This window comes from Adiantum capillus-veneris, chromosome 18 (assembly GCF_014529385.1).
Source record: "Adiantum capillus-veneris isolate H3 chromosome 18, ASM1452938v2, whole genome shotgun sequence".
In the NCBI taxonomy this organism is placed as follows: Eukaryota; Viridiplantae; Streptophyta; class Polypodiopsida; order Polypodiales; family Pteridaceae; genus Adiantum; species Adiantum capillus-veneris.
In genome coordinates, this window is record NC_140948.1 from 91,797,306 (window position 1) to 91,824,718 (window position 27,413).

Sequence of the window (27,413 nt, forward strand, 5' to 3'; positions counted from 1 at the left end):
CAACTTTCATTTCATCGCTCGATGTACTATTAAGCCAACGCCAGGCCATAACAAGAATCTCTTTGAAAACTCAACAAATCTTCAGAGATAATGTCCTAGTTTTGCACTCCACAGAATATATAACAATTGGAGGGGGTCATTGAGAACAAATTATGATATCTTTTGAATTACTACCAAACCCACTTTCAAGAACTTACACTACTGGAATGGTCCAGTTCGAATTTCAGCTTGTACAAGATTGCAGCTACTTGCAAAGCCTTGATCAAACCTTAACAGTACATCACCTTTATCTGGTCCCCGTTTAAGCGAACTGCCTCATTCGCCGAGAACAGGATGAGTTTATGTATGCTGTAAGCAATTGAAGATGCAACCTTTGCTGTGACAATCTGGAAAGGTTCTCCTTGTAGACCAGAGGATCAAACAATCTTGACCCAAAGGAAGATAGATATGCAAACAAAGCTCTTCTTCCGTCATATACTGTCCGCCCTTGTAACTGAAGATCATCCATAATCCTTTCCTTTTAAAAATATCTCGTACCTGGTCCCCTTAAGATACTCATTAAGATCATCCCAATTCTCAATCTGGCCATGCAAAGGCCGTGTATGGATTTTGACATGTTTGCTCTCTAGCTTCAGTGGGTTAACACCAAGAAATTTTTGAGCCTTCCTCAGTTCCTGGAAGCAATAATCAATGTAAAACTGTAAGAGTTTAGACGATGAATTTTGAAGAAATAACAGGGAAGGGGAAAGAAGGGAGGGAGGGAGGGAGGGAGGGAGGGAGGGAGGGAGGGGGGGGGGGGGGGGGCGGGGGGGGCTGACTGCTAACCTTTCTTGGGTTTACTACAAGATCCTCATAAAAAAAAATCATATGCCGGGTCTCTTTGAAAGAAGAGCATGCATCATCTATGATCTCCTCCACACGTTCAAGATAGGGGATAAGAGACGTCAGGTTCACTACCGGCTTGTATGCTTCAAGGACTTCTGCCTATATGCACAACAACCATAGCTAGATTAGTTATACTGCAATGTAACCAGCACAAAAGACAAGCACTTGCCAGAATTAATCACTTCAACTATCACTTGTGCTCAGTCTTGTGAGGGCCACCTCTTCTTTGGAGTGAACATGTGCCAGATGCGTCCCGTTTAGCTGCTTTGCCACACGGTCAAAGGAATTTGCCAAGATAGAGACATACCGCCTTAAAATGTTCTTTCGAAACAAAAATATTACAGAAACAGAGTTGTCCTTGAGGTAATCCGCAATCTCCTTTTTATACTCCATTACACCCTGGCAATTAAGAGACGATCATTTTCCAAGCATTTAGACTGCCGCACGAATAGGAGTAAAGAAAACTCAATACACATGCCAGATTAATGATGATTAAGGAGCACAGATTTAAGCAGTAGGTTAACAGTCCGCTTGCGACCTCAAGCAGTCCTAAATCCTCCATGGCCAGTACTTAGCAGCAATCTCAAATATCTCCTACAACATCTAAACATTCTAGGTGCAAGTCTTGCATGTTCAAGTTCAAGGCCTGTGATGTTGTTGGCATGCATGCTGGAATTCAAGGCCTGTGGTGTTAATACAAATAGCTTCAGAAAAAAGGCCACTAACCTGATTGAGCATCCACTTCAGACCAACAGCAGCTGTGCACTCGTTTTTAGATGCACTGCTGATCCAATCGAGGTTATATAAGGTATCTAGAGTCCTTGTTATGGTCGATGCACTCTCCCTCCTTCCATCCACAGAAAACACTTCACCATGAGAGCTAATATTTGGATGGCTATTCAGCAGAGTCTCAAACCAGCCACTCCCCGATCTTTGCATAGAGAAGATGACAAAATTATGTACAGGTAGGCAGCTACACTCCTTCCTGGTTATAGAGGCAACCCCATCAAATTAGCAAAAACATGCCAGGCTCAGTCCTTCCTAGCTATAGAGACAACCCCATCGTAGAAATTAGCCAAAACATACTGGACTCCAGAGATTTAAAATATCATACCTATCAAATGTCCGTGGTTGCGGGTGATGTAAAAATAAACCATCTACTAAATTCAGTTCCGAGCAAGGCCTCGTTGTCCCCACTTTATTGCCAGAAGCCATAGAAAGTATCGCTTTCTGGTACATTACTCGTTTCTCAACCCCCAAAATACATATGTACATTCCACTTAGTCCTAGAGCAACCAATAAAATGAGCTTCCATGTCCAGTTGGCTTTTCTGTACAACCATTTTGGAGAAGCTTCCTGCATTCATGGAGGACCACTCTTTAAATATTTGATAAACAGGTGTCACCAGTAAAACGTCGCTCTCCTTTGCCTCATTTACTTTGTAAATTCCCAGTGAAAATTACACATTGTAGAAGGTAATATACCAGGTGAAAAGCTCAGATTTTTCAAAGACGACGAATAGTGTTATCAAAAAATACAATTACATAAATAAAAAGAGATTTGAGAGCTACAGAACCAGAGAGCAACATGAAGGCATCAGCAACACACAATAAAGACTGATAAAGACTGCTCATAGCTTTCAATAATGCAAAGAAAACGCTGTTCCACGTAATTTACAATGGAGCAGTGAGCAAAGAGGGAAAGGAATGTGGGAAGAGAATGTGTACGTGTACGTAACTCATTTGATGCTCCTTTTTGCGTGTGACCAAGAATGAGACTTAGTTCAAATAACTGATAGCTAAGCCTTGTGTGACCATTGCCTAAGCCCCATGAAGGGGGTCAACTCCAGAAATGTACAACAGCCAGCCGAATGGCCGCTAAATAGGAAAAACGGAAAATCTTATGTCACAAAGAACTCAAAGAGAAAAGGCTAAGAAGAGGTGCAGAAAGGAGGCTCAGAAATTAAATTGCATGCACAGAACCTCTTCTTCCAATCTCCACCCTCTTCCTCTAAAAAGGCCATCACTTGAAGCTTTGAAGATATAGGCTTTAATCTAAACCATACTCTTGCAACTACGGCAATTCTGTTAGAGCTACTTTCTCTTCCCCTAACTATCTCCTAAAGAAACCTTTCTGCCAATACGTCTCTCTCACATTGTCCGAGTAACTGGGAACCACATATACCTAGATGAATTTGGGATAAGCCCAGATTCACCTTTAAAGGAAAGCGCAAGGTATAGAACCGTGGTGTCACCCACAAGACAATATAACCATCAGCTCCATCATGCATAGTATTGTTAGACTTACACCACTCTGCTGCTTCACAGGTCTAGGGCATGCATGTACTGCTAGTGTGCCTCCGAGCTGTCCACCCTTTGCATATGCATATAGGCTGCATTGTCCGGCCACCCACTTCTGCCACTTGACCTTGACACGTCAGATCACTTGCTTACACAGGAGCATCTACATGGACTTAGGGAGAGGATCTTGGATCTCTTCTTGGAGAGGTTCATTGCTTGGATCTAAAGACTGGAGTAGGCCTTCAGTGCTTTGGACTCTCTTGGAGAGTTTACCCGGAGCTTGGCTTGGATGGTAGTGCAGTTGCTCTTCTACACTCCCGATCGTTTGGATTGCTACCTTCAGAGTTGCTTACACTCACCCTCGGTAACCTCGGTAACAGACTTATCCCCCGATCTGAGCAGTAGGCCACTCCTAGCTCATTCACATTGAGAGCCACACCGAGATGCGGTTTGGTGGCGTTGATGGTGCGGATTCTGTTTGGTCGATACCGGAGGATTGGAGGCAGGAGATACAGACAAGACGGCGCAGACAGATTGGTCTGGCCTTTCCTCTTCTCAAAGGATCTTCACAGCACAGACTGTTCAGTTTGGCTTCCCTACTTCTACAGGATGATCACGGTGCAGACAACTTGGTCTGACCACACCTCTTCTCAGAGGCCCTTCACAATGCAAACTGTTGACTCTGGCTTTCCCCTCATCTTGGATTGTGAAACCGGCCCGTGGGGCGGTAGGCTTTGGCTTTCACCCGAAATTCTTTACTTTAGACACACACACAGAGCACTTTGCAAAGGGAACCTGCGACGGAAATTAACACTTATGCACACACACGGCTCGGAAGCTAGAATGCTCCGAGCAAACGCCGACAACCTCTAGGCCCCAAAATTGGCGTCCCTTTCGGTATTTTTTTATATTTGAGAGGGTAAATTACAAAGAAGAGTCCTGGGAATCCTTTATCTGTATCAAGCTAGATACCACTTGCTTTGGCCAAATTTCGGTAACATAACAGCCCCAAAACTTGCGCGAAACCAATTTCCCTACTGGAACTCTCTTCCATTGCCATAAACCCTTTGATTCCTGCCCAAAAACAGTAAATTCAGCACGCTGTATTTACTGGTTTTTGCCCTGTTTTCAGTCCTAAACAGTCTCCTAACTGTCCTCTGCCAATGGGGCACTATCCCCAATGGTTCTAGCATCTGTATGGCTGAAAAACAGTCAATTTACAGCGCATACACAGCACTGAAAACGCACTTGTACGGTGAGGTTATGACCCTCACCGGTGCCTGCTTTGGAGCAGTTAGCTACCCCTGTTCCTGCTCAAGGAGGCTCTTACCTCAGCACAAAAGCATGAAACCACACAACTGTACATCAGTCAAATGAAGAGCCCTCTTGTGGGGCATCACATAACTGCACTTAGGGGAGAGAGAGAGCAGTGTGTAGTGTGCAAGGCATCACTCCTAGCACCATATTGTACATGAGAGGGAAAAAAAGCACTCCATAGCTCTTAACCTGTGACAAAACTCTCAAAATGAAGCATCCCCCAGCATAAATCGAGCGCCCCCTCTTTTGCGCTTGACCTGTAATGCATCTGTGAACAAATGGATGCAAAAGGGGAATATTTCTATGGCTGCCAAAACCTGCATATCACTAAAAACGCAGCAAAACAGCCCTGTAAACACGCATCTGATGCCTTCCAATGCTGAAAATGAGCTCCTTGGTCCTAGGTAAAGTCATGGGAAGCTCAAAAAAGGAGAGAAATGGCTGAAAATCACAGTTATCAGCCTCCAAAACTGCTCCAAAAAGTCCGTTACGAGTTCTGTTCTCCCAAACTTGGTAAATTGGCCAAAAAGTGCCACTTGGCACTCATGCATGCAATTTCCCCGCATTGGGCTTCCTGCTTAAAAATCTCTCAACTGGTGCATTAGTTGACTTTGCAGCAGAGTAATAAAATGTTCCCCTAGTCATACCGAAGGTAATGACGCGAACACATTTCACGGCCCAAAATAGCAGTTTCCTAAATATTAGGAAATGATTCCATTGGGCTCCCATTGATCATCTGACCATCTATCCTCAATGGGACCCCATCCACGAGTGCAATGTGGCCAAACTGTCGGATACTTCATGTTGGTAGTCCCACCTTGACTTTATGCCTTTATTGAGTTCACTTCCTGACCTACATGATCTTGCTCTGAGCCTAGACATCCTCTTACTATACAAATTCCAGTGTCGACCACTTCCCGTCTGCGGATGAAACTACCATTCACATTGGCCATACCATGTCCGGCCGTTTGCTACTTCAAAAAGAGGATCTCAAAAATAAAACAAAAATCATTAGAAAGAAACCAACAACTAAGGTTAGCAGTTGCCACGTCCTCGTGACAGATTGCCCTACCTACTGACAGGACACCATCCGATGGTGGTCCGTGCGGTCTATCGATGACTGCTGCAGCTTACGGTAGCTTCTACAGTGCAGACTATTTAGTCTCGCTTTCCTTGTTTTGGAGGACGTTTGCAGCGCAGATTGCTACATCTCGCCTTCCTAGAGTTTTACACAACTTAGCCACCTAGCCACACTCGGTTACAGGTTCATGCATTGACAGGCTTCCGATCATTCTCATGACAGTTCCTGGGCTTCCCATTTCCTCCATACAGTTTGACCACAGACACCACAGATCCTATTGGGCGGGAAACTTACAAATCTATTGGCACTTCTTTCACAACAAGGAGTTGTTTTCACACTTAGTTTCGGACCTTCACGCAGTATCTTCACCCTATATCGACGGAGTAGAGCAATTTGTTACATTGCTCGTGACGGCACTTTACCATGGAGATTTCTCGGAGGTTGGGACACCCCAGACAGTCGCTACACTCATGGAGTATCCTTCAGTGGACATCGCAACAGACATCTTCATCCTTTGCCTCACATCTTCGGTTTCATGTGGTTTGTTCAACATCGGGTGTTAAGAGGGGGTGTTAAGACTTACACCACTCTGCTGCTTCACAGGTCTAGGGCATGCATGTACGGCTAGTGTGCCTCCGGGCTGGCCACCCTTTGCATATGCATATAGGCTGCATTGTCCGGCCACCCACTTCTGGGCAGGCCGCCTTCATTATGTCCAAGCGCCCCATATTCATTTTTATGTTGGGTCGTGGGGTTTTTTCTCAGGCATTGCCCTACCTCCCCTTGGGCACCTATATATGGGAACAAGGGGGTACGCACTGTCACAAAGTGATGACGTGGCTACCGACAGCAGAAACCCTAATTTCTGCAAGAAACCCTAAAATTTCTGCAAACCCTAATTTCTACCAAAAACCCTAATTTCTGGAAACCCTAATCCTAACTGCTGGCTGAAACCCGAAAATGGCTGAAAACCCTAAAAGCAAGCGGCCATGCCACGCAGCAGCAGTGTCCGGATATTTACGGAAATCACAGCTTTTGGGATACGCTTTGCTTTATTTTGCTCTCATTGAGAGAGAGAGAGAGAGAGAGAGAGAGAGAGAGAGAGAGAGAGAGAGAGAGAGAGAGAAACTGCTTTTGAACTGAAAGCTTTTGGGGCTCTGCTTTTGGGCATCCCTTGTAATCTTTATATGCACGGTTTAGGGCTCACTCTGCAGAGCATCTGGACGCAGAGTCTGAGAGTGAAACCCTAACCGCTCTTTGTACTTTGACATTGATTTAATACATAAAGAAATACCGAAAGGGGCTCCAGTCTTTGGGGCCAATATCTCTAGGCACGGAACTCCGCCGGGCCAGTGCAAATCTATTGTGATTTGTGAATTGTTTTGAAGTGGTTATTTGGTGCTGTCGCGATTGATTCTTGACTTGGAGTGTCCAAGTCTGTTACAGTGGTATCAGAGCACGGCCAATTTCTCTTCTACGGGAAAATCCGATCCCCAATTTTTTTCCGCGGCACCTATGGCTTCACACAAGGATCAATCGACTCCCTCTACACCTGGAGATGCGGGCAGGGATCACAACGCAGATTCCAACAGAGAGTATGGCCTGCCTCGACCTACTCAGGCGGAGCAAAGAGAGATGAAGCGTCGTCAATTGATCGGCGATGCAACAAAGATGATGCTCGGTTTTGCGAAGGATCCGAAATTGGCAAAATATATGAGCGAGACTTCTTTTCAGGAAGTGCATACGCAGTGGCAGAAAACCACTACACCACCCCTGAAACCCGCTCTCAAGAAACCTTCTGATCACAAGCAGTATTCAGAGAAGGAATTACAAGAGGTGGTTGATGCACGGATTGCTCAGCTTTTTGACGCGCAAAAGAAAGCCAAAAAGCACGGCAAAAAGAAGCAGAAGAAAGGCACTGACTTCCCGGGATATTGTGGTCGTCAGTCGACATGCGACAAGGCAAAGAAACAGAAGAAGCGTGTTCGATTTGAAGGAGTACCCAGTTCTTCTTCTCTTCTTCTTCTTCTTCTGACAGTTCTTCTAGCTCTTCAGATTCGAGCGAAGAAGACAGGAAAGGTAAAAAGCGAAGCAAGAAACAAAGCTTCGGAAAGGGCAAGAAAAAGGCAAGAAGGCTAAATCAAACAGCTCAGATTCCAATGACGGAAACTTTTATGCGAGCAAGAAGAATTTTTACAAAGCCAACCAGTATGACTTTCTCGAAGATAAAAGCAAGAAAGTCCGAGAGATTAAGGAAGGTGGCCACTCGATCAAGTTTGATACTTTTTCAAGATACTCAGATGCTTCGAAGGCTTTGTATTTTATACAGCAGTTTGACATCGCTTTCGCGGAGGACGCTATTCAGAGCACTCCAAGATTCGGAGAGCTGTCTCTTACTTTAAGGGGAATGCTCGTACTTGGTGGTCCACGCTTCTTTTAAACAAGACTGCGCCAGTTAAATGGCTGAAATTTAAGAAGCTTTTTATTTCTTCTTGGTTGACGCAAGAATATGAACGAGATATACGAGCTGCTTGGAACCATCTTCGGATGACCAAGAAAGATACAATCAATGCTTACTGTGAAAGATTCTGGAGCTCTTTTCTACCCGCCTCTTCATTCAAGAAGATCTCGTTCAGAGAACAGATTGAGCAGTTTACCTTGGATCTACCTACAGAGATCCGAGATCACTGCTTGGAACAAAAGTCAGCTTCTATTCAGGAGTTGATGAGTCATGCGAAGCGAGGCTTTGCCATTCACTCTGGCAGACTGACTTACCCCACAGATGAGGCCATGACACAACGAGCCGAACAGACTTCTCGGAATGAAAGTAGAAAGAAAAAGGGCAATCCAGAGAAAAAGGATGCACGACCCAAGCTTACTCCTGAGGAGAGAGCTCGCTTCATCAGAGAGGGGAAGTGCTTTGGATGCAAGGAAGATGGACATATCTCCGCGAAGTGCCCTAAAAAGGCACAGAAAGAACAGAATGATAAAGACGACGATAGGCTTGAGAGTTCGAGAGCAGCTTAGGAACGTGGCAGAAAAGGTAGATAGAAAAGCAGAACTGGTACCACATGGCGTGAAACCTGCACCGAATCTAATGAATGAAAGTACAAACTTTGCCGCTTTTGGGGCAAAGTGAAGGATCAAGAAGCTCTTTTGAAGGAGCCAAGGCCAACTTCTTTTCACTAGGAATTGGCGGCTCGATTTGGAATTACGCCCGACAGACTGACGCCACAGGCGAAGGTAGTTTGACTGGCACCCGGATGGGATGTTGCCATTACACGGAGCATTGGCAAACTTCGTTTGCAATGACAGGGGTGTTCAGGGCACGCAAGTGACATTCTACTCAGGATCCCATGGTACCACAAGAACTACGCCGTAGTTGACTACCGGGCCGAGAAAGCGACTTTGATAAATGAAGGACTCAGAGAATTGTACTTGATGAACTTCAGTTTCTTTACTCATTCTTTTGAGAGAACTGAATGATGGATAAAGGTTGAATATGTTTTGACCTTATCAAAAGAACGCCAAGATTTTTCTCCACACTCATGCCGATTACTTTTTAGAGGGCCTGAAGATCAGACCATTGACCTGATACCTGGAAACACGTCATCGAACCGGCCACCTTACCGTGTGAGCCAAGTACAGACTGAAAAGATTATGAACCAAGTGAAAGACCTCTTGGAAAAGGGTCTTCTCCAACCTAGTACTTCACCGTACTGCTCTCCACTATTGCTGGATTTGAAGAAAGACGGATCTTGGAGAATGTGCATCGATTATAGAGCTCTCAACAAAATCACCATCAACAACAGATTACTGAAAAGCTAAATGATGTCTCCTTCCGATTGAAACTGCCAGATACTTGGAGGATTCACAATGCATTCCATGTGGGTCTCTTGAAACCTTTTAAGGGTGATGTGCCTGATGATGGAGAGCCTGATGAGCAACCTGAAGTGGAAGAAAACGAGGAGACCCTTATTCCTGAACAGATTTTGGCACACAGGGATACGAAGATAGGTAAAGTCCGAAGGCGGTTCTTGGTTAACTTCAAGAACTTTCTTGCATTTGATGCGAAGTGGATAGAGGTGTTGGGGGTAAAGGCCCCCTGTGGCCCCCCTTCTTGTATAGTGTACACATACTTATACTTAAAACTCACTTATAAGTGAGTACACACATTTTTTATTAAGTGTCCCGCCACTTTGGCCGGACAACTTATAAGTGTACTTAAATAAAACAAAGAACCCTTAAAAACATAACATCGTGGGTTTCTTACGTTGAGCTCTCTCTCTCTCTCTCTTTCGATCTGCTACGCACCCTACTTCCTGCAGTGTGTGCCCATCTCCTCCTGCTCTCACACACTCACTGCGCTCAACAAACTGGTATCAGAGCACGGCTACGTGCCTTGGGCGAATCTCTCGCACGTAGGAAGGAGTTTCTCTCTCCTGCGCAGATGTTCTCTCTCTAGAAACAACAGCGCAGCAGCTTTCTCTCTCTACTCCAAGTACGGTACGTCGACTACCGTTGCTTACACGCTGAAAACAGGGAATTACAAGTCCAAAACAGGTGTTTTTGGGCTTGTTTTGGCTAAAAACAGGCCATTTTCTGCATTTTCAGGTGTAAAAACAACAAAAATAGGTTTACAGATTATCACAGAGCACTTAAAGAACCCAATTTCATGTTTGGAATTGGGGTTTTCTACCACTTTGCTGAAATTTGTCAAATTTCAGCAATTATTCGCGACAAAACTTGGGGCTTTTGCTAATTTCAGCAAAAACTATCAAGTTTACTCCTTACAGGTGCAGGTGGCAAAGCTACAGTGGAGAATTGAGCAATGAGAATTTGTGGTTTTTGCTGAATTTTGAAAAATTCGACAAAATTTCACGTATGTACTTACATTTGTGGTCAATTTGAGCAGAGAGATTGAGGCTTGTGGAGCCTACAGGTGTTTATTCAATTATTTGAGCAACTTTCACCTCTTATGTGTATTGCCAAATGTACTTTATGCAGTGAAACTGTGGCATGTACATCATTGGAGTCATTGCAAATGCATTTGGTGATGTATACTTGATGTGAGGTTGTTCTATGCGTTGAGTTTGACATGCTCAATATGTCATCTTGCTGAAAATGTTACTTTTGAAGTAAATTACAGCATTATATTTGCTCTTGCAGACACTTTTACAGTGTATATTTGCATTTGCTTTTGCGGTACAGTGATTGTACTTCTTGGCTGAAAATTATCAGTTTTTGTTTTGCCTCATTATGGCTGACACTTCGTCATCCTCGGACTCTAAGAGCCTCTCTGAGATCCGTAGGTTTGATGGTACAGGTTTTGATTTGTGGAAGGATCGCATACAGGGCATTCTTTTCTTGAAAGAGTACGATGATGCATTGTCTGCAAATAAGCCAGAGGGTATGTCAGATGCAGATTGGACTAAGCTTAACAGGAAAGCCATTACTTACATCAAGATGGCTGTGACTGATGATATCCTTGTTGACATCAAGGGACTTGACACAGCTATGGCTGTGTGGGATAAGCTTAAAGCTACTTATGAGAATACGACTCCTGTAAATCAGGTCCATCTCATGAGGAAGCTTGTAAGCTTAGAGCTTGATGAGTCCAAATCTGTCTCTGATCACTTGAATGCCTTTGGAGCTCAAGGCTATCTTTCTACTTATGACACTGTCAGAGTCTTGGAAAGCATTGGTTGTTTCTTTGAGTAACAACTCCAACTTGACCTATGATGGTGTGCGTGGCTCTATCCTCAATGAGGAGATTAGACGCAAGTCAAGTGGGAGTGGCAGTGGATCAGCCTATAGTGTGCGTGGTCGCAATGAAAAAAGGCAAAATGTTGCAAATAAGCAAAGAAATCGCAGCAAAAGCAAGGAAAAACAGCAAGACATTACTTGCTATCAATGCGGAAGAAAGGGGCATAAAAAGCCCGATTGCAGGTATTTTAAGAAAGAGCAGGAGCGCAAGAAGCAAATGAATGCAAAAGGCAAGAAAAATGACAAAGAGAGCAGCTCTACCCCTAAGGAAAGTGAGCCTGAAAAGGCAAATGTGATCTCTAGTGTTGTCATTAAAGAGATTGATGAAAATGAAGACACTAGTGATGTTTATGTTGCATCTTTAGATCCACATGTCATGACTGTTGAGGATATCCATATCACTAAGCATGATGTGATAGATGCTTTGCTTTCTACTCATGATGGCTTGTCACAATCTTGGATTGTTGACAGTGGTGCCTCTTTTCATGTAACTCCCTCTTTGGAGTGTTTTGCCTCATACACTGCAGGAAACCTTGGAAAAGTGTATTTGGGCAATAACTATGCTTGTGACATTGAGGGAGTTGGCACCATACGCCTGGCACTTGATAATAGCCAGGAACTCACCCTTCATGATGTTAGATATGTGCCTGGTATCAAGAAGAGTTTGCTTTCAGTTGGGTAGTTGGATAGCAGAGGCTTCTTCACTACATTTGGTGGTGGCATGTGGAAGATCCAAAAGGGATCTATGCTTGTGACTAGAGGCAGTAAGAAGGGTACTTTATACTATCTGCATTGCAAGGCATTACCTGGTCGTTTTGTTGCAATTGCAGAAGTGCAATCACACATGGAGCTTTGGCATAAGCGTCTTGGACATATGAATCATAAGGGACTGCAGACTCTTTCCTCCCTTGGCAGGATTGATGTAAAAAGCTCTAAACTTGATTTTTGTGATGATTGTGTACTTGGGAAGCATGTAAAAGCTTCTTACTCTCATGGAGCCTCTAAAAGGGCTAGTATTTTGGATCTTGTACATTCTGATGTATGCACAATGCCAATAAAAACTCATGGTGGTTCTCGTTACTTTGTGTCTTTCATTGATGATTGTTCACGAAAGCTATGGGTTTATTTGCTCAAGGACAAGAGTGAGGTTTTAAATATTTTTAAAAGGTTTTATGCCTTTGTTTGTACTCAAAAGGGTTTGAAACTTAAATGCATACGTACAGATAATGGGGGGGAGTATGTTTTTAAAGATTTTAATGTTTTTTGTGATGAGAATGGGATTCAAAGGGAGCTCACTGCCCCTTATAATCCATCTTCAAATGGTGTGGCTGAGTGTATGAATCGCACGTTATGTGAGAAGATTCAGTGCATGCTGTCTACAGCTAATCTCTCGCAATTGTTTTGGGGAGAGGCACTTAAAACCGCGGTGCATATATGCAACCGATCTCCACATCGTGCACTTAATGGTGGCATCCCTAAAGAGGTTTGGTCTGGCAAACCGGCTTCATATGACCACTTGAAAGTCTTTGGTTGTGAATGCTATGTACATGTGCCTGTTGACTTGAGGACCAAACTTGATATGAAATCCTTGAAAGGCATCTTCTTGGGCTATGGAGATGAAGGTGAAATGGGATATAGAGTTTGGATTCCGGAGTCACATAAGGTAATTCGCAGCCGGGATGTGGTATTTAATGAACCTAAGCTGCTGAAAAATGCCACATCCAGTGACTTTGATAAGAAAAATGTGAAATTTCAGCATGATCAGTCACTTTCACAGCCATTTTCTACTGAAAATTCAGCTCCTTTTGATGATGGTCATGAGGGTCCGCGTGTTATCATTGAGCCAGATGATAATGGACAGCAAGGGGATGCTGAGATTCAGCCTGAGGGTCAAAATCAGCATGCTGAAAATCAATTACAGCAGGGTATAAATGCTGAAAATCAGCCTCTATTTGATGGGGTTAATGTTCCGCATGATGTAGAACCCTTGCCGGTTAATGTAGATCATTGGGTGAGGCGATCTACACGTGTAAGAAGACAACCAGAGAGGTTTCAGCCCTCTTTGGATTGTGTCTTGTTGACGGATGAGGGAGAGCCTCTTACATACAAAGAGGCCCAGTCATGTGAAGATAAGAGTAAGTGGGAGCTTGCTATGAAATCTGAGATGCAATCATCATTGTATGCAAATAATACATGGGAGCTTGTGCCTTTGCCCAAAGGAAGGAAAGCTCTTCTTAACAAATGGGTTTATAAGGTCAAATGTGTTGATGACAAACCCAAGTACAAAGCACGTCTAGTTGCTAAGGGTTATGCACAGAAGGAAGGCATTGATTTCCAGGAGATTTTTTCACCTATGGTAAAAATGTCCACTCTCCGTGTGCTATTTGCTTTATGTGCTATCTTGGATTTGGAGCTGGATCAAATGGATGTGATCATTGCTTTCTTACATGGTGACTTGGATGAGGAGCTGTATATGCAGCAGCCTGAGGATTTTGTCATTCTAGGGAAAGAGCATTTGGTATGCAAATTGAAACGTAGCTTGCATGGGTTGAAACAATCCCCTAGACAGTGGTACAAGAAGTTTGATACTTTTATGCTCAACCATGGGTTCAAACGCAGTCATGCAGATCACTGTCTTTACACTAAAAAGGCTGAGGATGGAAGCCTTATTGTGTTGGTCCTTTATGTGGATGATATGCTACTTACAGGAAAGCATAGAGCGACATTAGATGCATTGAAGAAAGAGCTGAATTAAGCCTTTTCTATGAAGGATTTGGGTGCAGCTGAAAATATTTTGGGCATGCGCATTAAGCGAGATAGAAAGAAACGATTGTTGTTTCTCTCACAGGACAAGTACATCAAGAAGGTACTTGAACGTTTTCATATGGCTGATGCTAAGCCTCTTGGTGTGCCTTTACCGCCACACACAAAGCTTAGCAAGCTTGATTGCCCAAAAGATGATGCTGCCAAACAAGTCATGAAAGGGATTCCTTATGCATCCGCCTGTGGTTCTTTGATGTATGCCATGGTCGCTACCCGTCCAGACATTGCTCATGCAGTGGGAGTTGTTAGCCGGTTTATGTCCAACCCTCGCAAACCACATTGGGAGGCAGTAAAATCCATCTTTAGATATTTGAAAGGTACACAAGACATATGTATATGCTATGGTGGGAGTACACTTGCGCTGCGGGGTTATTGTGATTCGGACATGGCAGGTGATCTTGACACTAGGAAATCTACCAGTGGGTATGTCTTCACACTTGCTGGAGGTGCTATTTCTTGGTGTTCAAGGTTGCAAAAGATTGTCGCACTGAGCACTACAGAGGCTGAATATATTTCAGCCACAGAGGCTTCTAAGGAAGCCATATGGCTTGGCAGGTTGATCAGGGATTTTGGTCTTCCTGCACATGCTCCAGTGCTTGGTTGTGATAGTCAGAGTGCTTGGTTGTGATAGTCAGAGTGCTGTATGCCTGGCTAAGAATGCCATGTTTCATGCTCGTACCAAACACATAGATGTGCGGTACCACTTTATACGACAAGTCTTGGATGACGGTCTTGTCTCATTGACAAAGATCAAAACACAAGACAACCCTGCAGATGTCCTCACTAAAAGTCTTGCAAAGTCTCAACATGAGCATTGCATACGCTTAGTGGAAGTTGCTTAAAGGTACCACATTGGGCCTTTAAGTGGGAGGTTGTTGGGGGTAAAGGCCCCCTGTGGCCCCCATACTTATACTTAAAACTCACTTATAAGTGAGTACACACATTTTTTATTAAGTGTCCGGCCACTTTGGCCGGACAACTTATAAGTGTACTTAAATAAAACAAAGAACCCTTAAAAACATAACATCGTGGGTTTCTTACGTTGAGCTCTCTCTCTCTCTCTTTCGATCTGCTGCGCACCCTACTTCCTGCAATGTGTGCCCATCTCCTCCTGCTCTCACACACTCACTGCGCTCAACAAGAGGAGGAGGACCTAGCAAATACTCCTCGGATTGTGAAACTTTACCTCGATGCTTTGGTTTAGCATAGTCTACTCCAAACGGAACCCGGAAATTCAGCTTGGCCGAAGATCTGGGATGCACAAGAGGGGAGTTACTCCGCTCCTTTGTCAACAGATGCCTTGATTTTGATACTAAAGTCACTGATGTCTCTTTGAGCTTCAGGGATACTGAGAGCTGACGGTATTCTGCTGGATTACTTTATGAAATGGAATTCCTGATTATGATACTGATTTGTTCTTGACTTCTTTTGAGTGCAAGAACTGATAGACGAAATGACTGCACCATTTTGGTCTGATTGATCTCGCATAGACATGGTTGCAATAGGGGTTAGTCAATCGGACATTGGTGAGGTCCCGATTGGACCTAGATGTGATTGCTAGCTACATTGCCAATAAATCATGGTCTAAGATCCGAATGAATGTTGAATGTCATGTGATGTCTAGTGATGTCGTGTGATGTGATTGTCAATTTGGTACATGTGCTAGATGTGTATTCATAGTACGTAGGTACTAACAGTCAGTGTATGCTAAGACGGTTTATGGCTTTTGTCGGTTTTGCAGGCGTAATCGCGGTCGATTACAATGCTTTCAAGAGGGGGGTATGTCACAAAGTGATGACGAGGCTACCGATAACAGAAACCCTAATTTCTACCAAAAACCCTAAAATTCTTGCAAACCCTAATTTTGCAAAAACCCTAATTTCTGAAAACCCTAATCCTAACTGCTGGCTGAAACCCTAAAATGGCTGGAAACCCTAAAAGCAAACGGCCATGCCATGCAACTGCAGTGTACGGATATTTCCGGAAATCACAGAGGTGAAAAAAAAAAAGTTTTTTTCTTTTTTTTTTTTGAGCGACGCAAATCCCAGCTCAAAAGCTACGCTTTGCTTTATTTTGCTCTCATTGAGAGAGAGAGAGAGAGAGAGAGAGAGAGAGAGAGAGAGAGACTGCTTTTCAACTGATAGCTTTTGGGGCTCTGCTTTTGGGCATCCCTTGTAATCTTTATATACACGGTTTAGGGCTCACTCTGCAGAGCATCTGGACGCAGAGTCTGAGAGTGAAACCCTAACCGCTCTTTGTACTTTGACATTGATTTAATACATAAAGAAATACCAAAAGGGGCGCCAATCTTTGGGGCCAATATCTCTAGGCACGGAACTCCGCCGGGCCAATGCAAATCTATTGTGATCTGTGAATTGTTTTGAAGTGGTTATTTGGTGCTGTCGCGATTGATTCTTGACTTGGAGTGCCCAAGTCTGTTACACCCACTTCTCAGTCTGACATACGATTGTTCAGGTCTCTTGCTCTGGTAGTCATGGGGGGCTGATCGCCCCCTCGTCCCCTACATCAGCGTTTGCTCTCTCTCTCTCTCTCTCTCTCTCTCTCTCTCTCTCTCTCTCTCTCTCTCTCTCTCAAGTATTGACTAAATACCACTACGTTCCCACTAACGTCGTCACTGTTCAATAGTGGGTGTAGATATAGGTATTAACATATGCTCCCAAACACGACACACACCATACGTGCACACGAGCATACGTCAACACAAAGTTCAACGTACTGAGTTTCTATCATGACTCCGGAGATTAAGGGCGTACTCAGCCATAATGAAGCCTAGCACTAAAAGAAGCATTAAATCGAAAATATTAGCACAAAAATGAGGTGGTTGATAGGGCATATGCACCAATAACACACCAATAACCATGTCAGAATGAGCAGCAAAGGATCCTAGGAGTATTAGTACCGACAATTTTGTGAGCTGTTCGCAGGACCTGCATATCCAGACAAGCCCATTGGATTAGGTTTTCTAGTTTTGGAACCCTCTTGCATAAATGGTTTGTACATGCATTTTGATAGGTGTTGTTACACTAAGTTGGGCATCTCGCATGACGTGCATATAGTTCTAGGTTAGAGGAATCCAATGAGCCATTCCCCACGTCAATCGGAATCCCGGGTGGTGGACAGATATGCGACAGTTTCATCCATAAACTGACACCCTAGCCAACTTATTAATGAGTCATTTTTATGATTTATTTGTTAGGTCTAGTGGACAGTTTTGCCTAACTAAGTCTAAAGGAGTTTGTAACTCACATTTCAGCCATATAAAGAGAGCAGGTGTGCTATTGTTTTGCATCACCTATTGTTTGGCATCAGATGCAACTAGCGCCACGAGCTTCCTCAGCGTTTTGCAGATCCCTAGTGTTTTGGAGATTCATATCAAAGCTAGCGTTTCTGGCAAGGACCAGCCAGTGTTTCGGTTTTCAGCCCTAGCACCATCTCTTTCCTGGCAGATCAGCCAGTGTATTCAGTTTTCAGCCCTTCCGTGGCAAGAAGTGCGCGATACCTGCAAGCTCTAGATCTCCCTGTCAGGTGCAGCGGAAGTGTTTATTGATTTAGCTTGAATCTTATACACACTAATCTAATCATTCACAAAACTATAATTAAACACACAATAGATATTCAAGAAATTAGAGAGCACAAGCACAAGGGACACTTTACTTCACTTGAAAGATTGAGTTGAAAGAAAGAGAGAGACAAGAGAGAGAAAAGAGACAACACAGGGATGACGGGTCCCAACCCTCAAGGGCCCCCTTGCTCTGTTGCCAGAGCAAGTACTTTCTTTATTCTTGCACAAATGCTCATACAATGACTGGATGCTGAGATGTTGATGCTAATGGGTACTGATGGTGTGGTACATGATAATGACTATATCGACGACGACGATGACGGCGACGACGATGACGATGACGATGACGACGACAACGATGATGTCAAGGCTGAAATCTGAAAACGCTAATCTGATCTGAAAACGCTGATCTGATCTGATTTGAAACTGATCTAAAATTTGAAAACGCTGAACTGGTTTGAAGTTGGATCAGAGACGCTGGTCTGATCTAAAATGCTGGCGATGCTGGCTGAAACCGCTGATCTTGCCCTGAGAAAACGCTAGAGCTCGTGAGGTGCTGCCTCTAACTGCTCGGTGTCTGCCTCATTTTGTCCCTGCTTCTTCAACTTCTACTGAGCGCCAGGGCTTTGCTTTTATAGTTCCTTTAGCCATTTGCCCTATCTACATTCCAACAAGGGTAAATGAAAAGTCGCTTATTAATAAATGACCTATAAGAGGTGGTTCACGCGATAAAAGCCTGCATGATGAAATGTTGTCCTGTGCAAGAGAGGTTATACAACCATGACCGGCCTGGACATGCACATCTTGCTAGAGGCTCACAGAGGTGTCAGGCTCAGTCCTAAGCTAAGACTCATGTTCGACTGTAGCAGAAGCATGTCCATGTAGCGCAAGTGAAGTGTGCACGTGTCACAAAGTGATGACGTGGCTACGGACAGCAAAAACCCTAATTTCTGCCAAAAATCCTAAAATTCTTGCAAACCCTAATTTTCTGCCAAAAACCCTAATTTCTGGAAATCGCGGAGGTGGGAAAAAAAAAATTAGCGACGCAAATCTCAGCCTTTTTCTCTATGCTTGGCAAGAGAGACAGAGAGAGAGAAGGATTACTTGCTTTTATTATTAAAAGCCACACACAGAGAGCTTGTGAGTGAGAACACTTGCTTTTGATTTTGAAAGCTTTTGGGGCTCTGCTTTTGGGCATCCATTGTAACTTTAAATAAGTGGTTTGGGCATTCACTTCTCAGGGCATCTGGACGCAGAGTCTGAGAGTGAAACCCTAACCGCTCTCTTGTACTTTGATGATTGATTAATACATAAAGAAATACCGAAAGGGGCGCCAGTCTTTGGGGCCAATATCTCTAGGCACGGAACTCCGCCGGGCAAATGCAAATCTATTTTGATATGTGAATTGTTTGAAGTGGTTATTTGGTGCTGTCGCAATTGATTCTTGACTTGGAGTGTCCAAGTTTGTTACAGTGGTATTAGAGCACGGCCGATTTCTCTTCTACGGGAAAATCCGATCCCCAATTTTTTTTCCGCGGCACCTATGGCTTCACGCAAGGATCAATCGACTCCCTCTGCATCTGGAGATGCGGGCAAGGATCACAACGAAGATTCCGGCAAAGAGTATGGCCCGCCTCTGCCTACTCAGGTGCAGCAAAGAGAGATGAAGCGTCATCAATTGATTGGCGATGCAACAAAGATGATGCTCAATTTTGCAAAGAATCCGAAATTGGCAAATTATATGAGCGAGACTTCTTTTCAGGAAGTGCATGCACAGTGGCAGAAAACCACTACACCACCACTGAAACCCACTCTCAAGAAACCTTCTGATCACAAACAATATTCAGAGAAGGAATTACAAGAGGTGGTTGATGCACGGATTGCTCAGCTTTTTGACACACAAAAGAAAGCCAAAAAGCACGGCAAAAAAAGCAGAAGAAAGGCACTGACTTCCCGGGATATTATGGTCGTCAGTCGACATTCGACAAGGCAAAGAAACAGAAGAAGCGTGTTCGATTTGAAGGAGTACCCAGTTCTTCTTCTTCTTCTAACAGTTCTTCTAGCTCTTCAGATTCGAGCGAAGAAGACAGGAAAGGTAAAAAGCGAAGCAAGAAACAAAGCTTCGGAAAGGGCAAGAAAAAGGCAAGAAGGCTAAATCTCGCCCAGAGACTGACAGTTCTACTGAGGACTCGTCTACAGACAGCTCAGATTCCAATGACGGAAACTTTTATGCGAGCAAGAAGAATTTTTACAAAGCCAACCAGTATGACTTTCTCGAAGATAAAAGCAACAAAGTCCGAGAGATTAAGGAAGGTGGCCACTCGATCAAGTTTGATACTTTTTCAAGATACTCAGATGCTTCGAAAGCTTTGTCTTTTATACAGCAGTTTGATATTGCTTTCGGGGGAGGACGCTATTCAGAGCACTCCAAGATTCGGAGAGCTACCTCTTACCTTAAGGGGAATGCTCGTACTTGGTGGTCCACGCTTCTTTTAAACAAGACTGCGCCAGTTAAATGGCTGAAATTCAAAAAGCTTTTTATTTCTTCTTGGTTGACGCAAGAATATGAACGAGATGTACGAGCTGCTTGGAACCATCTTCGGATGACCAAAATCAATGCTTATTGTGAAAGATTCTGGAGCTCTTTTTTACCCGCCTCTTCATTCAAGAAGATCCTCGTTCAGAGAACAGATTGAGTGGTTCACCTTGGGTCTACCTACAGAGATCCAAGATCACTGCTTGGAACAGAAATCAGCTTCTATTCAAGAGTTGATGAGTCATGCGAAGCGGGGCTTTGCCATTCACTCTGGCAGTCTGACCTACCCCACAGATGAGGCCATGACACAACAAGCCGAACAGACTTCTGAAAATGAAAGTAGAAAGAAAAAGAGCAACCCAGAGAAAAAGGATGCACGACCCAAGCTTACTCCTGAGGAGAGAGCTCGCTTCATCAGAGAGGGGAAGTGCTTTGGATGCGGGGAACAGGGACATATCTCCGCGAAGTGCCCTAAAAAGGCACAAAAAGAACAGAATGATAAAGATGACGACAGGCCTGAGAGTTCGAGAGCAGCTGAGGAACGTGGCAAAAAAGGCAGATAGAAAAGCAAAACTGGTACCACATGGCGTGAGACCTGCACCGAATCTAATGAATGAAAGTACAAACTTTGCCACTGCTAGGGCAAAGTGAAGGATCATGAAGCTCTTTTGAAGGATCATGAAGCTCGATTTGGAATTACGCCCGACAGACTGACGCCACAGGCGAAGGTAGTTCGACTGGCACCCGGATGGGCTGTTGCCATTACACCGAGCATTGGCAAACTTCGTTTGCAATGACAGGGGTGTTCAGGGCACGCGAGTGACGTTCTACTCAGGATCCCTTGGTACCACAAGAACTACGCCGTGGTTGACTACCGGGCCGAGAAAGCGACTTTGATAAATGAAGGGCTTAGAGATTGTACTTGATGAACTTCAGTTTCTTACTCATTCTTTTGGGAGAGAACTGAACGATGGATAAAGGTTGAATATGTAAAAGAACGCCAAGATTTTTCTCCACACTCATGCCGATTGCTTTTTAGAGGGCCTGAAGATCAAACCATTGATCTGATACCTGGAAGCACGCCACCGAACCGGCCACCTTACCGTGTGAGCCGAGTATAGAATGAAAAGATTATGAACCCAGTGAAAGAAAAGGGTCTTGTCCAGCATAGTACTTCACCGTATTGCTCTCCAGTGTTGTTGGATTTGAAGAAAGACGGATCTTGGAGAATGTGCATCGATTATAGCGCTCTCAACAAAATCACCATCAAGAATAGATTTCCGATTCCTAGGATCGATGATATACTCGACAGGTTACAGGGATCCTCGTGCTTTAGCAGGATTGACTTGAAGAGTGGATATCATCAAATCCGAATCGCGTCGGGAGACGTCTACAAGACAGCCTTCCGGACTACTTTTTGGATTATTTGAGTTTTTGGAAATGTCTTTTGGCTTAACCAATGCTCCTGCGACAGTTAAACCGGATGATGGACAGGATTTTTCAAGAGTACAGGCCATTTGTTGGCACTTTCTTTGATGATACCATTGTTTTCTCCAAGAATGAAGCAGAACACAGAGATCATATGCTTCAAAGATACATTTTTTTTGGGACACTTTGTCTCAGCAACAGGAGTGCAAATGGATCCGGCCAAGATAGACACTATCCGTGATTGGCCCGATTTGAAGAATGTCCATGAAGTTGAAAGCTTCTTGGGACAGTGTTCGTACTACTGACGCTTCATTCGAAAGTTTGCAGAGGTTGCTTCCCCTTTGCATATCTTGATACAGAAAGGAGTCCCTTTCTCGTGGGGATCCACAGAGGTGACTGCCTTTCAGACATTGAAAGAGAAATTGACTACAGGACCAAATTTAACTTTGCCGGACTTGCAGAAGTCTTTTGAAGTATTTTGTGATACTTGTGGTCGTAGTATGGGTGCGGTCTTGATGCAAGAAGGCCATGTCATTGCTTACGAGAGCCGATTGTTCTCTAGGCAGGAGATGACAGCACAGATTTATGAGAAAGAGCTTTTGGTGGTTATCCATGCTCTTACTCAGTGGCGGCATTACCTACTCAGAGCGGAGTTTACTGTCTTTACAGACCATCAGAGTTTGCGCTACTTCTTGCCACAGAAGCAGCTTTCGGAAAAGCAGATGCGGTGGGCGAACATCTTGACACAGTTTCACTTCCAGATTGTCCATGTGCAGGGACAGAAGAATGTGGTGGCAGATGCTTTGTCTCGAAAGCCGTTCGTTTTGGCTATTTCCGCGATACATCATAGGAGCTTCGAGAATATGGTCGATCTGTATGACACAGATACAAATTTTGCAGATATTTTCACACGGATACGGGATGGGGAGACAGTAGCTAGATACTCCCTTCGGGAAGGCTACTTGATGAGAAAGACTATGTTGTGCGTTACACAGCTGTTGCGGCAAAAGGTTATGACTGAATACCATTGTCCACCTTTTACGGGTCACCGCGGCATTGCTACCAGCATGAAGGGGTAGTGATGCTTCTTTTGGCCGAGACTCAAAAAGGATGTGGAAGAGTTTGCGCGCAGTATGCCAGAAGGTCAAGTTTGACAGGCATAAGGCACAGGAATTGTTACAGCCTTTACCCATACCCACCCGCCCCTGGAAAAATATTGAAATGGATTTCATTTTTTATCTCCCGAGAACACAGAATGATCACGATGATTTTCCGATTACATGGCACGTCTGAGACGATTGTCTCCGACAGAGACCCCAAATTTATGAGTTTGTTTTGGAAGGCAATTTGGGAGAACATTGGCACGCGGTTGCAGTTCTCGTCATCGTTCCACTTGCAAACTGACGGGCAATCTGAGATTGCCAATTCAGTGGTTTTAGATTTATTGAAGTCTTGTATCTCGGATCAGAAGACTCAATGGGAAAAGAACTTACCTTTGGTGGAATTTGCCTACAATAACAAGATACACTCTTCGACGGGGAAGACGCCATTTGAGATTGTTGAAAGTGTTGCGAAGGTTCCATCCTTCCGGAGCACGAAAGATTAGATATTTGAAGCGGATAAATATTTGCGAGATTTGGATACGGCTTTTGCCAAGGTTCGCGAGACTTTGCAGAAGTCTCAAGAACGAGAGAAAAAGGCAACGGATCGCCATCGTTGCTACTTGAAATTGAAGGAGGATGATTGGGTGCTCTTACGTTTTGAGAAGGCGTGGCACGCCTAAGAAAGAAAAAGGGAAAGTAGAGGCTTTTTCCAAATCTTAGTATGCGATACTACCGACCTTTCCAGATCACTGAAAAGATAAATTATGTCTCCTTCCGATTGAAACTGCCAGATACTTGGAGGATTCACAATCAATTGCATGTGAGTCTCTTGAAACCTGTTAAGGATGATGTGCCTGATGATGAGGAGCCTGATGAGCAACCCGAAGTGGAAGAAAACGAGGAGATCCTTGTTTCTTGAACAGATTTTGGAACATAAGGATACGAAGAAAGGTAAAGTCCGAAGGCGGTTCTTGGTTAAGTTCAAGAACTATCCTGCATTTGATGCGAAGTGGATGGAGCAGGAGGACCTAGCAGATACTCCTCAGATTGTGAAACTTTACCTCGATGTTTTGGTTTAGCATTGCCTACTCCAAACGGAACCCAGAAATTCAGCTTGGCCGAAGATCTGGTGCAGTGGGATGCACAAGAGGGGAGTTACTCCGCTCCTTTGTCAACAGATGCCTTGATTTTGATACTAAATTCACTGATGTCTCTTTGAGCTTCAGGGATACTGAGAGCTGACAGTATTCTGCTAGATGACTTTATGAAATGGAATTCCTGATAATGATACTGATTTGTTCTTAACTTCTTTTGAGTGCAGGAACTGAGAGACGAAATGACTGCAGCATTTTGGTCTGATTGATCTCGAATAGACATGGTTGCAATAGGGGTTAGTCAATCGGACATCGATGAGGTCCTGATTGGACCTAGATGTGATTGCTAGCTACATTGCCGATAAGTCATGGTCTAAGATCCGAATGAATGTTGAATGTCATGTGATGTCCTGTGATGTCTAGTGATGTCCTGTGATGTCATGTGATGTCCTGTGATGTCTAGTGATGTCCTGTGATGTCGTGTGATGTGACTGTCGATTTTGTACATGTGCTAGATGTGTGTTCCTAGTACGTAGGTACTAATAGTCAGTGTCTGCTAAGACGGTTTATGGCTTTTGTCGGTTTTGCAGGCGTAATCACGGTCGATCACAATGCTTTCAAGAGGGGGGTATGTCACAAAGTGATGACGTGGTTACGCACAGCAGAAACCCTAATTTCTGCCAAAAACCGTAAAATTCCTGCAAACCCTAATTTCTACCAAAAACCCTAATTTCCGGAAATCGCGGAGGTGGAAAAAAAAAATTAGCGACGCAAATCTCAGCCTTTTTCTCTATGCTTGGCAAGAGAGAGAGGGAGAAGGATTACTTGCTTTTATTATTAAAAGCCACACAGAGAGCTTGTGAGAACACTTGCTTTTGATTTTGAAAGCTTTTGGGGCTCTGCTTTTGGGCATCCCTTGTAACTTTAAATAAGTGGTTTGGGCATTCACTTCTCAGGGCATCTGGACGCAGAGTCTGAGAGTGAAACCCTAACCGCTCTCTTGTACTTTGATGATTGATTAATACATAAAGAAATACCGAAAGGGGCGCCAGTCTTTGGGGCCAATATCTCTAGGCACGGAACTCCGCCGGGCCAGTGCAAATCTATTTTGATATGTGAATTGTTTGAAGTGGTTATTTGGTGCTGTCGTGATTGATTCTTGACTTGGAGTGTCCAAGTTTGTTATAGCACGTGACATCCCCCCTTGTTAAAGGTGAGGCGTCGATGTAGGCCACCAACATGTTGAAAAAACAGCCCAGAGACAGTTTGCAAGGGCGAAAGGGGAGATGGGGGCTAAGGGATAAGGAAGCGATGGGCCGGGGGTGCGGGCAACACGAACACAGAGGGGGTGTCAACGGGTAAAACGAAAGTGAAGGGAGGGGACAGGGGAGCAGCTCAAGGGAGGGGCGAAGGAGGGGCGGTGACAAGAGGCTACAACGCGAGCAGCGTGAGGGGGGGAGAGTAAGGGGGGGGTAAGGGAAGGCAATGTGCAAGGGAGATGGGGCAAGCAGCGAGCTTACGATGGTCGCACCAAAAAGACTCCCATAAGGGACAAATTGTTGGAAGAATGACAAGTAGCATTCTCCGAGGTGTATCCAATGTTCCAATTATTGTGGTGTCCATAGTCGCTTCTACCTGGACTATTCCATCAGCTCAATCCACTATGAGCTACAAAGGGGGTGCTGAAGTTATGCATCTCATGTGAATATTCCCGATTTATAGCTTATTCATTAAGCTAGTCATTTTATGGTTTTGATATTACTTATTTGGATTGGGCAACTCTAAATGGGAAGTATGTAAGAGACCCTAGAGCCATCACCTTGTATTACTTAGATTGATATTACTTATTTGGGTTGGATTGGAGTATGTAAGAGACCCCAGAGCCATCCTTTGTATCCATCTGACAGAATCGATTGGAATCGCGTGAACACTCTCTCTCTCTCTCTCTCTCTCTCTCTCTCTCTCTCTCTCTCTCTCTCTCTCTCTCTCTCTCTCTCTCTCTCTCTCTCTCTCTCTCTCTCTCTCTCTCTCTCTCTCTCTCTCTCTCTCTCTCTCTCTCTCTCTCTCTCAGTGTACTATGAGATATGGGGCCGTTTCCACTGCTTATTCAGAGAGGGTTTCGGTCCTTTCTCTAGGGTCATGAGTTATGAGGATCAGAGATGTCTTGGGCTATATCTACTTGAGTTACACAGATATAGAGACACTTTACAGGGGAAAGATAGAGAGAGACAGTCCCAGAGACAGATTACAGATTTGTTTTCACTAGATATGGAACAGCCAGAGGAGCAGCCATTACTGTACAGCTCGGCCCACACTCATTCGACCACTACCGGCACTCTCATCGACCGAGCACTAGAGCTACGGAGATCCATACGGCCACGATTGAGGAGAGGGGCTACACAGCATCGACAAAGACTACAACAGAGGATTCAAGCCATACTCTCTCGACATCTAGAGTGCAGATGAGGATGGATTCCAGTAGTAGTATCTTTGTTTGGCCTTTTGAAGACGTTAATATAACATTTCGTTTGATCTCTCTCTCTCTCTCTCTCTCTCTCTCTCTCTCTCTCTCTCTCTCTCTCAGACACACACACACACACATGCATGCTCCTCTGTCTTTTTGCTACATCTCTAGCAGTAATAACTATCCCACGACAATGTGGAAGCGGGGTCCAAACCTTTTCATAACAATACTGCAGACCTAGACTTAATGCTAAGAAGAAACTGAAAATTCCATCAGATTTTTTTATCTATGGAGGGTGGGAATGTGAGCAACTGAGCCGGTCCGCAAAAGAATACAAAGAAGTCGGACTCCCAGATACACAAAAGCCCATGATTGACTCATGGGTAGCCAATTTGATCATTGCAAGGGTCGCAGTTGACCAGCAATTGCGGATGAGATATCACAGCAAACTCTTATTCCCTTTCAATAGGGCATGCAAATTCTTCAATTTTATCTGAAAGGAGCTCAATGATATGATAGAAAAATAACAAAAACAAGACAGATTCAGCTGCTGAAAACACGAAATGAAAGCAAATAAGCTAACCTTGCAGGAGGGCTTTCCATCAAAGGAGCCAGCATAACAATGCAGCTTGCTTAAAACGGACTCCACCCTCTGCATTGCCTTTGTTGTGGCAACAGAGGCAACCTTCTGTGGAAAGATGTACCGAGCACAGAAGAATGACAGCGTCGCCGTCGGTACTGAAGGTGGAGGGAGGAGCTTTCAGAAGGCGCATCCGGGCAAGAAGAAGCTACGACGCGTGCAAAGGATAATCCCGCGAAAACGCAGGTGTAAGCTTCAAACGAAGCAGGGAGGAAAGCTGAGCTGAGCTATGGAGGGCGACGATGGAGACGGAGAGCAGATCGCTGGAGGGTGCGTGTCGCAAGAAACTATCGTGGCTAGTGCCTCGCTTTCAACGGAAACGCGGCAGCGCAGCGGGAGCGAATCCGTGACAAAGTCGTATCTCTCCGTGACAAAGCTCAGGCCAAGGCTACC

The 27,413-nt window shown here is 44.3% G+C and overlaps 1 protein-coding gene across 1 annotated transcript; it reads right to left on the minus strand.

The window, feature by feature from the left end:
* On the minus strand, positions 1–27,413 carry LOC147436026 (uncharacterized). Its single transcript, XM_086488923.1, has 6 exons — positions 26,964–27,413; positions 2,000–2,241; positions 1,612–1,870; positions 1,105–1,284; positions 826–984; positions 1–674 (listed from the first exon to the last, which is right to left on the minus strand). Exons 1-6 carry the CDS (start codon positions 27,036–27,038, stop codon positions 501–503), a joined length of 1,089 nt encoding a protein of 362 aa, XP_086345049.1. The 5' UTR covers positions 27,039–27,413; the 3' UTR covers positions 1–500.